Source organism: Ischnura elegans, chromosome 11 (assembly GCF_921293095.1).
Source record: "Ischnura elegans chromosome 11, ioIscEleg1.1, whole genome shotgun sequence".
Lineage (NCBI taxonomy): Eukaryota > Metazoa > Arthropoda > Insecta > Odonata > Coenagrionidae > Ischnura > Ischnura elegans.
In genome coordinates, this window is record NC_060256.1 from 46,786,136 (window position 1) to 46,798,469 (window position 12,334).

The 12,334-nt window shown below is 40.1% G+C and overlaps 1 protein-coding gene across 3 annotated transcripts; it reads left to right on the forward strand.

Annotated features, from left to right (window-relative positions):
• The first annotated feature begins 621 nt into the window (after positions 1-621).
• On the forward strand, positions 622-10,393 carry LOC124168280 (transcription factor Adf-1-like). 3 transcript variants are annotated; one of them, XM_046546425.1, is made up of 5 exons: positions 622-876; positions 989-1,132; positions 1,234-1,365; positions 1,545-1,695; positions 9,865-10,393. In XM_046546425.1, exons 2-5 carry the CDS (start codon positions 1,081-1,083, stop codon positions 10,370-10,372), a joined length of 843 nt encoding a protein of 280 aa, XP_046402381.1. In that variant the 5' UTR covers positions 622-876; positions 989-1,080; the 3' UTR covers positions 10,373-10,393. The 3 variants fall into 3 exon arrangements, with proteins under 3 accessions (XP_046402381.1, XP_046402380.1, XP_046402383.1); XM_046546424.1 differs by having other exon boundaries at positions 622-852; XM_046546427.1 differs by having other exon boundaries at positions 623-852; positions 989-1,365.
• The last annotated feature ends 1,941 nt before the right edge of the window (positions 10,394-12,334 follow it).

The window sequence follows — 12,334 nt, forward strand, 5'->3', positions numbered from 1 at the left end:
AACACAGCAAGGTAAAGTAACTAAAAGCGGCCCTAAATTGAAATTTTTTCAAAAATATATCATTTGTCTCCCGTTAAGTGCATTTATATGTGTGCTGTACCTTGCCCAATGAAATAAAGATTTATGTCCAGAGAAACCAAGAAGTTGAGTTCACCTAAATAATATAAATATATAGGACGCCGTTAATATTTCGATTCAATTTTATGTATACTATTTATTTTAATTCCCATGCAAATCTGCGCTCAAGACCTTTCGACGCTTCGTGCAAATTTTCCGCCAAAATAACTATTTCAATACCAACATGCATCACAATGTGCTTTAAGTTAATTCATTACATCTGCAATTACTTGTATCGTCTTTATCTTAATGAGCACTTTCACTTCCGTATTTAACTTAGCAAACATAGCATTTAAATCCGGGTTTAGCGGGTAGTTCAGAATTGATGATGTCCGTCCAGTTAAACCTCGCATTGCGAAGACTTGACGGATAAGATTGCAAAAAAGCAAAGGTGAAATCTAATCATTGGAGATAGACGGCCGTTTTTGAACCGGAGAGCTGTTAATAATGTGAAGTCCGAAATGAGAAGGAAGCGAAATAGAGAAGTTGGCGCGTGCGCAAGGACTAGGAATCACCATATTGATTTCAAGGGCGCTGACAAAAGTGATCTTGGGCAGAATTGACGCACTGTTTTCGCCTTACACGCTAGAAAATATTTTACGTGTATAACAACTTATTTTCTACATGCATTTGGTATAATTTACGAGCGAAATCCTGTCTATAGTCTGAATAAGGCAATGTTTCTGCAATATTGAAAGTTTTTCATTCAGAATCACGTTCAAGTACACTATTTTGGTGAGGAAGATTCGTTCGTTAACTGTAATTGTTGTTTTCTTCTGTGCATGTTATACATATGAAACATAGATTTTAGCAGCGCCAACTTAGCGCGTGCGTGAACTTAGCGTAATATTCGAATGCTTTTTCGTCACAGATCACAGATGGCGTCGAGGTTTCAACTCTTGAGTGCCCTTGAAGAAAAAAATTAACGTGGAACTCGTTTGTGTATTAAATTAGCGTGGACGTATGAGTGACCCAGACCGCTTCGGAAGAGGCAGTTGTTTCTCGCTGGCCTCCGGTAAGATTTTTGTGGGTCCTGTGAAATTTGCGAAGTAAATTTGTTCCTTAACATAGACCACGGTTTCTCCCCACAAAAACTCAACACAATGGCGAAGCAAGACAGAAACTCCTACATAATACAGTCGGTGAGGAACTACTTCTGGCTGTACGACAAGAGGTCCGCGGATTTCAAAGACGTAACCAAGAGGCAGGAAACATGGGAAAGTATAGGAAAAGCAGTGGGATTGTCACGTGAGTACACTCAGTAATTCTTTAAGTGCTTGTGTTTGCTATGCAACCATTCATTGGCCTCCATTGTGTGGATGGAGTAGAGTGGTATTATCGGCAACGTCGCTTATTTTCCAGCGTCTCTCCGCATCGAAATGTGAACGTCGATATTGCACTCACAATATTTTCTTTTAAATCCGCAGCGGAGGATGCTCAGACACGATGGAAATCTTTGAGGGAGAGATACGTAAGGGAAAGGAAGAAGCGAGAAGCGGGGCAAGAATCAGATGGCCTCCCTGAATGGGTTCACTACAAGGAAATGACTTTCTTGGACGAGCACCTGCATACGAGGAGGTCAGTAGCGTTTGTTTACCTTACAATTCATAGGCAGTGGCGAAGCGAAGGGGGATCCATGAGGTCCGGACACCCCCGGGTAATGTTAAGACGTGTGAAAAAATTAATTAAGCATTGAGTAGGGGAAAGTCTACAAATAATAAATTATTATACCGTTGTTTAAAAAAGGTCTGTCCTTTTGTTTGAATAACAAAAAAATTAAATTGGCATATAAGAACGCATTATTGAAAAATCATGAATTTACAGGTTTCTTTGAAAAATGAAGTTTTCTTTGCCATTAGAAGTGGTAAAATTAGCTTAAAATCCTCTATAAAGTTCCTTTTTTTTATATTTTCCCCCGGACTTCCCTGGTTTTGGCAAACAAAACTCCCTGTTATTTCTCCGAGCAAAATTGTTGCGTACGCCAATGTTCATAGGCACGGACGTACACATAAAATTGCCTCAGGCGAACTTGATAGCTTACTTGATACACATACTATCAGTGATTAATTTCTACAATTTTACGAAACCGGAACGCATGCTTACGTATTAAATGGGCTCATAATTTTCAAATGTCAGCCTCTCCAAAATCTCCGATTGTTAAAAACTTTTAATAAAAGTTTAATAATCGGAATAATATCGGAATCGGAATAAAAACAATGTGGAATCCTGTTTTACCAAATATAAAAAAAAACAATGCCATTTTTTTTAACGTACGATTTTTAAACATTTTTATTTACGGTAATCACTAATGAAACAAATCATGTCACTTTTCCTTCAACTATTCGCAGAAAAAACTGTCTTGAGTCGGACTTGATTTAAGAAAAATGTTGTCTTCATCATAAACTTTCTCACCTCGCAGCGCCGAATTATATTTCGTTAAAATAATGCCGTTCCAGCCGAAAAGCGCTGAGTGCCATGAATCTATGCCTAAATTAACTAAATACTAAATTGGTGTGTATTTATTTATTTATTAAATTGTGTTCCCTCGTAGCTATTTATGAGTTAAGCTTTCTGATAGTCAAGGCCGTAGTGATCGTGTGGTGAGGGCCAGAACCCTCCCTGAAATGTTTGGGGTTGAGTGAACCTTCACGTAATTATCTTCCTCCCGATTTTTTCTGGCATTGCTTCCTACTTTATTCTGGATACTTTAATTTTTCAGGCCCCAAAAATAAACATTAAAAAATAAGTATAATTAGACACTCACTTAACAAGACTAAATACTATATTCCTTATTAGTACCTGAATTATATCCTGTTTACGTATTCCGAATAATTGAATTTTTATTTTTTCTAATCTTATTAATTCTAATCTTTAATTTTTCTGGCCCAAGGACTTACAGTAGGGTGGTTTCCTATTATTTTTTATTGCCTAAATCGAAAGATTATTACTCCTGGAGTACGCATTTCACGCTTCTAGACTTTTTAATGACGATATCTATTTTTCGCGATTAAATGAAAAGTGAAAATTTTCAAGCGCGCGAAAACGCGACGGCTAAGTATAAATGCAGGGAAAACTCCGTGTTACGTCATTCTGGTTCCCGCTGTGGCCGTGTGGGGTGACCTTTAGGCTGGTTACGAGATACATTAACTTCTTAGACCGCTATCAGGCGATCCTAGTTTCTGGTCAGACGAATCGAACCGCGCCGTCCGCGAATTCGCGCCATTGACGGCTGCCGTGATTTTCATGCCGCAGAGCTGTGCGCCATATGGATCAGCGGAACGGCGAAAAGCCGGGTGGCTTATAATGTCCATGCACATTGGAATCGCTGACAGCAGAAAGGCCTCATTTGCAAGTGGGACGGTTCATCTTTTTTTATTTAAGCTGGTGCTAGGTGAAAGACGAAACGTTTCCTACTAAAAGTAAACATGTCATGCTAATAACACATAGCATATGTTTCCGTAACATGTTTCATTATAGTGGGAAACGTTGAGTCTTGCACCTAGCAACAATTTAAGGAAGCAAAAAGAAAAATCGTCCAACTTGGACGTGATGCCTTTCTATAGTTAGAGATTCATTTACTTGAACGATTTCATTGGATCACAACATTCACGAATGTATTTACAAAATTTGGACGAGTTCTTTAGGCCGTCTTACACGGAGCGCGTAATTCCGCTGGTTATAAGTGCATTAATTTCTCTTAATGGCATGGAATTTTGCGGATGCACGAACGAAATTAGAACAGGGGATATTTTTCCATCGTGCATCCACGCATTCTCGAATGTGTTTTAGCAATTCACCGCTTTACGCGACCAGTGGCGGATACAGATGGGGGGCGCGCGCCCCTCCCTTGCGGGTCCGGCCGTATTGCCAAACATTGCAGAACCACGATTGTGACTTTTTTACATCATAAGATAGCAATGTCTTATATATGTATATAATTACTTTAATTAACATTTTATTTTACTCTGCCTGCGACTTGATTATTTTTTAACACGATAAAAGTAAAGGCAACTCAATATATCTTTTGCGCCACCCCCCCCTTGAGTATATACGTGCGCCTTGTAAAACGGCCTATATTTTCTGTCCTTTCATTTTCGCAATTTGGGAGTTTAAACGATGATATTTCTCGTTCACTCTCGCTTTCATACATTCTCGTATGAGCTTCTGCGATTTACGTCGCTGAAAATGTTTTTGTCGGCTCCTCCAAGCTCCCCCAAATTTCTAACTTTACCCCAACCCCTTCGGGGTTACCCTTATAAAACCATAAGCACAGAGTTCAGCCGGATAGACCCAGTATTTTTGGAAAATATATTTTTTTTCCCATTCTTATGCCACCGAAACAGCACACATTGGCCCCTTACATGGCGGTTTATTCAACAATTATATGTGCATGAACAACCACGCTGTTGATAGGGGCAACCTAACCCGGAGAGACTCGAACCCGCGACCTCTTGTTTGGCAGGCGTGGTGGGCAAAGTTTTTAATGCAAAAAGATTTCTAAACTGATGTTTTTTGAATAACATGTTTATATATTTTCTATTTATACTCTAAGAAAATATATTTATTGAGATATACGATGAAAAAAAATCATGTCCTCCTGCAACTCCACTCACGGATTTGGCGAGTGAAAGAAAATCGCATGTCTTTTACCCTCTAGGTTCAGTTAGCGAAATCGTAAGTGTTCCACTCTGTGAGGAAAAATTTGGCAAGAAGTTCACAGCCTTTTTTATGCCGGGAGGGTCAGAGAAGGTAATTGACCCTTGAAAACCCGCCCAACCCTTTCACCGAGGGCTTGTGAGCAGGACCAATTAAAGCCTGAATCGCAATATAATTTTTTCGTCCCTTTCGAGGAACAGCTCCAACTATCGCTCCAATGATGGCGGAAAAATGACCGTTTCACGCGATCATTTTTCGCGATGGCCTTAGGGATGATAATCCCATCCCTATTTCCATCACTCGGCACGTCCCTTTTTCCCTCGCTGAAAATATCGCTGAACCGTCCATCAGCCAATCAGAACACACGGCTGCTAACGGTGATAGTAATGTCACGCTTGGCTTTTAATTGGATGATAGTTGTAAATACAGTAAGTGATGAAATATGCTACGAAATACGGAATGGTGGGAATGACCGTGTGATTCAGAAAACGATGGGTCGTGCGGTCACTCTTTTGGTCCCTGGAAACCTATCGCTGGAACTATCATTCTGAGGGACAAAAAAATTTGATTCAGGCTAAAGGGAGGGATTGGTGGAATATCGGATAATATGGAGAAATTATTTCACCGGATAAAGTATACAAAATCAATGTAATATTAAGTGTTATCGTAATTATTTTGGTTCATCTGTTACCAAGCACCAAGAAAATCGTTTGATATCAACCTATATTGTCAAAAACTCTTCCATCCATTTAACTTTTCGTCTCCATCCTGCACAGTGATGAGAGAAGATAGTTGAAGGGCAGGTTCAGGGGTGTTCTTGCGTGGTCGGCTGGTCGACAATCGCCGAGGGCCCACAACGAACTCGTCTATCGTGAAGCGAATATGAAAGACGTACTAAAAAAAGACTCAAGATTACTTGAACCAAAGTGTTGTTACAATTATGCGTTTTCATTAGCTGCTTTATTTACAACATACTCAGTGTAAACAGATTGTTTAAAAAATAATTCAAATAAATGTGTCATAGGATAAAAGATAACCTGATGCTTTTTTGGAAAGAGTTAATCAAATAGATTATTTTGTAGTTTATTTTTAGATTTCAGTGCAGTTTCTAGGAACAAATTCCCTAAATAGATAATAGAACTATAAAAAATTATTAAATTTTATAAGCTGTGAAATTCTTCCTTTTCATAGTATGTTTTCTTACGAAATCGCTATTTTTTATTAACTTTTGTCTAATTTTTAAGAGCCAAAATATCGTCAAAATCTATTTCCGGATATGCAATTTACTACAATTTTCCCTGTGAGGGCCCCCATATCCTTCGGTCGTGGAGGCCCCATCATGAGACTCAGCCGAGGGCCCCCAATCACACCAGACCGCCCCCGAGCAGGCTAGATGGAATGGAATGCGACCGATAACGAGTGAGGGAGGGTCTAGTTTTGGTAAGGAGAGAGGGTTGTCAATCATCCATACTCTACATTCGTACGTACGTTACGTTTCTCGTAGCTGAAGGGTTATGATAATTATCAGATTCCCAAAGCGTTCGTTAGCTCTTGGCAAAGAATTCAAACTTCCAACAACACCTAGCGAAATGGCGCAGGGAAATGTACCGTCACCATAGTGTGACTGCGTGACATTCACTCACCAATGGCTTAGTATTAGGCGAGCTCTACCTCGACCATTTAATCAATCATCGGAAATGCCTTTTTTCTAACCGGTCTCGTGATCGTGATGATCAATTACATTTTCCATTTCTGATTTTTTTCATTTCTAAACAATAATCCAAGAGGCCACTAAGCACATAGTAAAACCCTGATAAAGGTGCATTAATATACCGAAAAAATATGAGTTTAAAATTCTTAGAGACTCAAATTCCTGTGCCGTCCTGTGTTTAAAATTCTTATACTCCAAAGCACTGAATCAGCATTAAAAAAAGAGTTGAGGGAAAGACAAGAACTCAATTAATTGTTATGTGAAAAATCCCCCTGAACTGGGAATTGAACCACGTACCTTTGCCTTTTGTGGGCTACTGCCCAGACCACTAAGCTGTAAGCCAAGTTCGTCGCAATTTACCGAGGTTGATGGCGCTAATTTTTAGGATAGTAAAGCTGCAATGGGAGTTAAGGAACCTGGCTTGCGTAGTGGTATTCGCTGTGGCCCTGAAATCCAAAGGTACGCGATTCGATTCCCGATCCAGGGGGATTTTTTTTCTTTTACCTATATCCATGAAAAAAGCACGGAATTTAAAAAATGATGACAAGGATAGCTTAAGAAAAAGCATATGTCATCGTTGGCTACTTATCATTTAAGGTAGGTTTCAAAGGAACATCGAAAGCCAGTATTAGTATTAAAAACACAAATGCATACATTTCAATTTTAAGATTTTTACTCGCTTTCGCTCGCTGACCCGGAAAAGACCTGCCCTTTTCTAGTCACTCTGCCAATTCTTAAAAAAATTTTGTCTGTCGTTTGTTCTGTCAGGATCGTTTTTTCGGTGATATCTAACCTACTTAAATTAAGTCCTTTAAATACCAAACAGTTCCTGGCTTCCAGGCTTTCTGATTGTTACAAGGTGTGGACAAACAATAGCTACAATTACTTTGGTACCATATACAAGCTTCTCCGCGTTGTTCAAAAGAATCATTCCCATCGATTTTTTTACCGTCAAATGCCCCCAAAAAGTATAGGCATAGAGGCAGTTGAGAGCACTGTAGTAGATAGAAAGTTTAGTGTTTCGACAATTTATCCTAGGGTGTCGGACGATTGTCGAGGGGGTCGATTCTATGACTTTTTGTCGTATCTCGTCTATAGGCGGGACCCCCTTTTAAAAACCTGACACACCCTATGGACATGCGTTAGAATGCTCTCCACAGAAAATTTTAAATACATAACATCAATTTATCGGGATGTTGGCTTACTGCCAAGTCCTGTATGTTTTCGTCATCATCATCATCACTGGTCAACAATCCTAGGATTGGTTTGACGTAGCTCTCTACTCTATTCTCCTATCAGCTAATCGTTTCACATGTACGTATTTCTTCATTGTCACATCTTTCTTTGCCTGTTCCTTATATTTTTCTCTAGGTCTTTCTTTTTCGTTCTTGCCTTCTACTTGTCCCTCGACGATTGTCTTCATCAGCCCATCATGTCTCAAGAATTGGCCTATAAGGTAGTTCCGTCTTCCTATTAAGGTTTTCATGAGGCTTCTCTTCTCTCCTACTCTTTTTAGGACTTCCTCATTGCTAACTCAGTCGATCCATTTGATCCTCAATTTTCTTCTGAAGTGCCACATCTCGAAGGCCTCTATCCTTGCTTTCTCCGCTGCTGTCATTCTTCATGTCTCTTTTCCATGTAGGAGCATACTTCGAATGTAGGTTTTGATAAATTGTTTCCTTACTTCCATATTTAAGTTTCCCGCTGTAAGCAGGTCTTTCTTTTGATGGAATGCTCTCTTTGCTTGGGCTATTCTGCTGATAATTTCTTTCTTGCTTCTCCCGTCGCTAGTGGTTTTCGTCATAGCCCCCCGAAACACCCAGTACTCTGCACGTCATTCTTTAGTAATTGTAGATTATGACTACATAAGCCATTTAAAATGTTTGCGGGTGTAGGAGTTAATTTCCTCATTGCATAACAGAAATATTTTTCCGTATTTTAATAGCATAAGCGGCGATTATTTTTATTAGCATTTGTCAAATTAGTGGCATGTGGGAATATCAAACATTTTCACAAGCTCAAGAATAACACTGTGAGAATGGAGCGTATATAATAATGATATCGGATTTAGACATCTGTCCGAAAAAAAATCTGTGCACATTTATGTCTAAGTATCATTTAATTTTTTCTCACGTAAGTTTTATGACGTCCTAGGGTCTGAATGGATCTGATAATGATACCCGTCTTCCTCTGTCAATAAAAACCTTTGGTGTAATGATTCAAAGATAAATCAAAAAATAGTGTCAATTTCCGCAATTCAAAACTTTCATGACGAGTCGTTGGAATACCTTTAGTATGGAAATGTTGAACACTGACTAAGTAGTATGGGTTGCGTAAAGGGTTGAGTGAACAGACGAATTCACTGGGGGATCGGTTTGGTGTGGAAGTTCGAGTGTTGTCTTCTCGCCCCGTGGGCTCAGGTTTAAATCCCGGCGGTAGCAGAGAATTTTTAGATACTACCCGATCCCTGCTTGAATGTTGTGTGGTGGGAATTTCAAGCGCAACACTCCGTCCGTCGTTAACCCGTGGTCCCCTTAGCGCTTTTCGTTATCACTTTGCGTGCCATGGCCGTAATATTACGTCCCGCTTATCCTTCTGAGGATTACCGTGGACGTAATATTACGTCTATCTATATTTTATTGACTTTGTTTGCGTGAAGCTGTAATATTTCGCCCATGGTACTTTCCCAGTTTACTGCTTAGTGGTTCTGTTATTTCAAAAAACAACTGCTCGATGGAAAAAGACTTCTTTCAATGTTTTGAGGACGAAAAGTCCTCTGTAGCTACCGACACCCTTATCTTAGCTCACTTTGTGTGAAAATTCTTTGGAGGAAAGAACCGTTCGTTGAGCGCGTAGTGACCCAATTGCCATCCAGGATTTTGGATGATGTGCTTATGACACTGCTTTTGTGTGATTTCCATAGTTTAAATAGTACAAATTGAGTGTAATAATAAATTTTACGCATTTTATGGCGGTACATCATTTGTTGCAACTTTTTTATGTTTCAAAAACAGTAGGTTTTCATTTTAAAAATATATATTTAAAAATTATCAATAAATGTTATTCAACTCATTCGTAAAGAAGAGTCCATTTATTGAAATACACGTCGATATAAATATATTTCTGATGCTAATAATTTAAAAAAATTACGAATTTATTAAAAACTGCTGGATTTCTACGTAGGGGTTTAAAATTAGCATCCGGCACTTAAAGCTTTAAGGATAGGCTAATGCGGACGCCGGGTTTCTCTCCACCCTTCCTTCCATACCCTTCTCTCATGGCGCAGATGACTTAAGCTGTCGGTCGCTTCCTCCATATACCATACCATACCATACCACCAATTCACTGCACGCTCTAATTTTCTGTCGCTTTTTCTCCAGGCGGATCGGCTCGAGGAACACGGCAATCGCGGGCCCCACCAATTCGTGCCAGCAAGGAGGCGATCAGTCGTACAAAGGCGTGAAGGAGGACAGCGACATGGACACGTTCCTCTCCGACGACGGCAGCAGCAACTGCCAAGTCTCGGCCTCTCCCGTCAGCATCCCCGTGTCAGCCTTCCTGCAGATCGCGGACCAGGCCGGCAACCCTTCGCCGCCCCTAATCCCCAACGCCAAGCCTTACCCATCCAATTCGTACTCCTCCTACAACTCTCCACACGGTAGTGCAGTTCCCAAGCCCAACAACAAGCGGGCCAGGGAGTCATCTTCGCCGACGATGGAGATAGTGGCTCAACCGCGAAAAACTGAGGACAGTGCGTACGTGGAATACGTTGGACAGAAAATAAAGACGATCCTGAAAAGTAAGAGGTCGATGAGGGAAAAGAACAAGTTCAAGAGGGATCTCGTGCATTACTTGGATGAGGTGATGGAGGAAATGGAGAATGAATAATAAAAAATCGGTTGTTTCCCATTCCCTGGTTTCATTTCCTGTTTGTTCTACATCTACGTACTACCCAGCAAGCCGCCTAAAAGAGGCGTGTGGCATGGAGTGTTGGGACACCGGCCGTCCACGCATAAAAAGCAAATGCTTGAACAAAATTACGACTAGTACTTATTGAAGTCCTTTATTATTCGGTAAAAAACGAATAGGGTGTTTTTCTATCATTTTTTTATTGCCTGAATCGAAAGATTATTACTCCTGTAGTACGTATTTCACGCTTTTAGATTTTTAAATGACGATATCTATTTTCCGCGATTGAATGATAGGTGAAAATTTTCAATCGCGCGAAAACGCGACGGCTAAGTATGAATGCTGGGAAAACCCCTTGTGACGTCGTTCTGATTCCCGCTGCCGCAAGTGAGGTGACCTTGGGGGGAGGCTCTGAGCGCTGATACGACGCAGGATGCTAGCAGGTAGCGCTTGGCTTAAATAAGGATTATTAATACCTTATCGAACGAAGAAAACTTTCTGACTTTAGCCAGTTTCAATACGTGATTATTAAGATATGTTTCCCTGAGCTCTGTGCCTCATGCATGCATTGGTAAACTCAGACGATGTAAAACTCCTATACTCTCGTGTAGAAACTAGGTCCCTGTGACGCCACGTGGAGTGGCATCGCATGGGCGCCAATCTGGCCTTTTTCAAATGATGATAAAATTGACCCTTGCCATTCGTCTGAACCGGTATTTCTAAAACCAAATAATTTGCATATTATGAATACACTAATGGTGGGTAACGAATCGCAATCAATGCCTTTCGTTTTCTTTGATGAAGGAAACTACCCTATTACCATACGTATCCGTTCGGCAAAATATCTCTCTTAATTTATCGCTTCTGTCGGACCTGGAAATATAGTGGGGCTCTAATATGATGTTCTCTGTGTTGCTCTTAAAGATAAGTATTTTCAATGGGGTGTTTGCATGGATTTTTTTAGCGATATATGCGGAAACTTCACTTCATCCTCGATACAGAAATGCTATTTAAACTTAAATTTAGGGTAATTTTGGCCATTTCTGGCTGCGTAAAAAATTACCCGGTTTGAACGTCCGCGAAAACAAGAAAAATGAACATGGCCGCCTGTGACATCACGTGCCCGTAACTTCGAGTACTTGCCGTACGGGTATGCTGTAGTTATTGGTTACGCGCTCTCTTGAACGAAAGTCAGAGATAAACTGTGGTCAATGTCAGCATATAAATGGTGTTTTGTACCAGAGTGTACAAATACAAGCAGCAGGAACCCTTGCAAAGTGTTTTTCGCTGTTCCGAAGGAAAAGAAACGGAGGAAGAAATGGTTTAGAGCTGCAAGAAGGGACTTCAATGTCTCTCTGAAATCAACCCTTTATGTCTGCGAGGACCATTTTAAGGTATTTTAATATTTATTACTGACGCTTATTGAATAGATGCTAATGTATGTATATGACACGTAAATTATTCATGATGAAGAGCCTTTAACATCTGCTGAATGAATCCATTAATCGTACAAAATAACCAACGTAATGAAATGGAAAATAGATGCTTCCAAAAAACTGCAATTCAAAGGATGTAAATTGTTGACGAAGAAAACCTTGGAAGAAGCATCTAGTAGATTAGAAGTAAACAGTTTGAGCTATGATTTTGGTATGTACAGTTAAAAATATATACCTAATGCTTTTGTTCATAAATGGAGGACGACATGGAAAATTTCATGAGGTGCAAAATGGTAGGAGGGCATAAGCTATTGAAAAAAATGTGCTTTTCCCCACGTATTTGGCTGCCAGGAAGATCGGCAGAGAGCATTAGCGTCAACCACCCGAAAATTACCCATGATGAGGACTCAGCAGAGATTAATAGAAGACGCACTGAGTGTAAGTTATACATATGCAGCCCTCCCTAGGCTGGTTCTAAAGGTATTTGTAGCCTCAATGTGAATTG

What these genes read in the sequence shown, in the direction of transcription:
- LOC124168280 (XM_046546425.1), top strand. Translation starts at nt 1,081, where the DNA reads ATGAGTGACCCAGACCGCTTCGGAAGAGGCAGTTGTTTCTCGCTGGCC. An exon ending in TTGTTTCTCGCTGGCCTCCG is followed by an intron (nt 1,133 to 1,233) that starts GTAAGATTTTTG and finishes TGGCGAAGCAAG; the next exon opens with ACAGAAACTCCTACATAATA. An exon ending in GAGCACCTGCATACGAGGAG is followed by an intron (nt 1,696 to 9,864) that starts GTCAGTAGCGTT and finishes CTTTTTCTCCAG; the next exon opens with GCGGATCGGCTCGAGGAACA.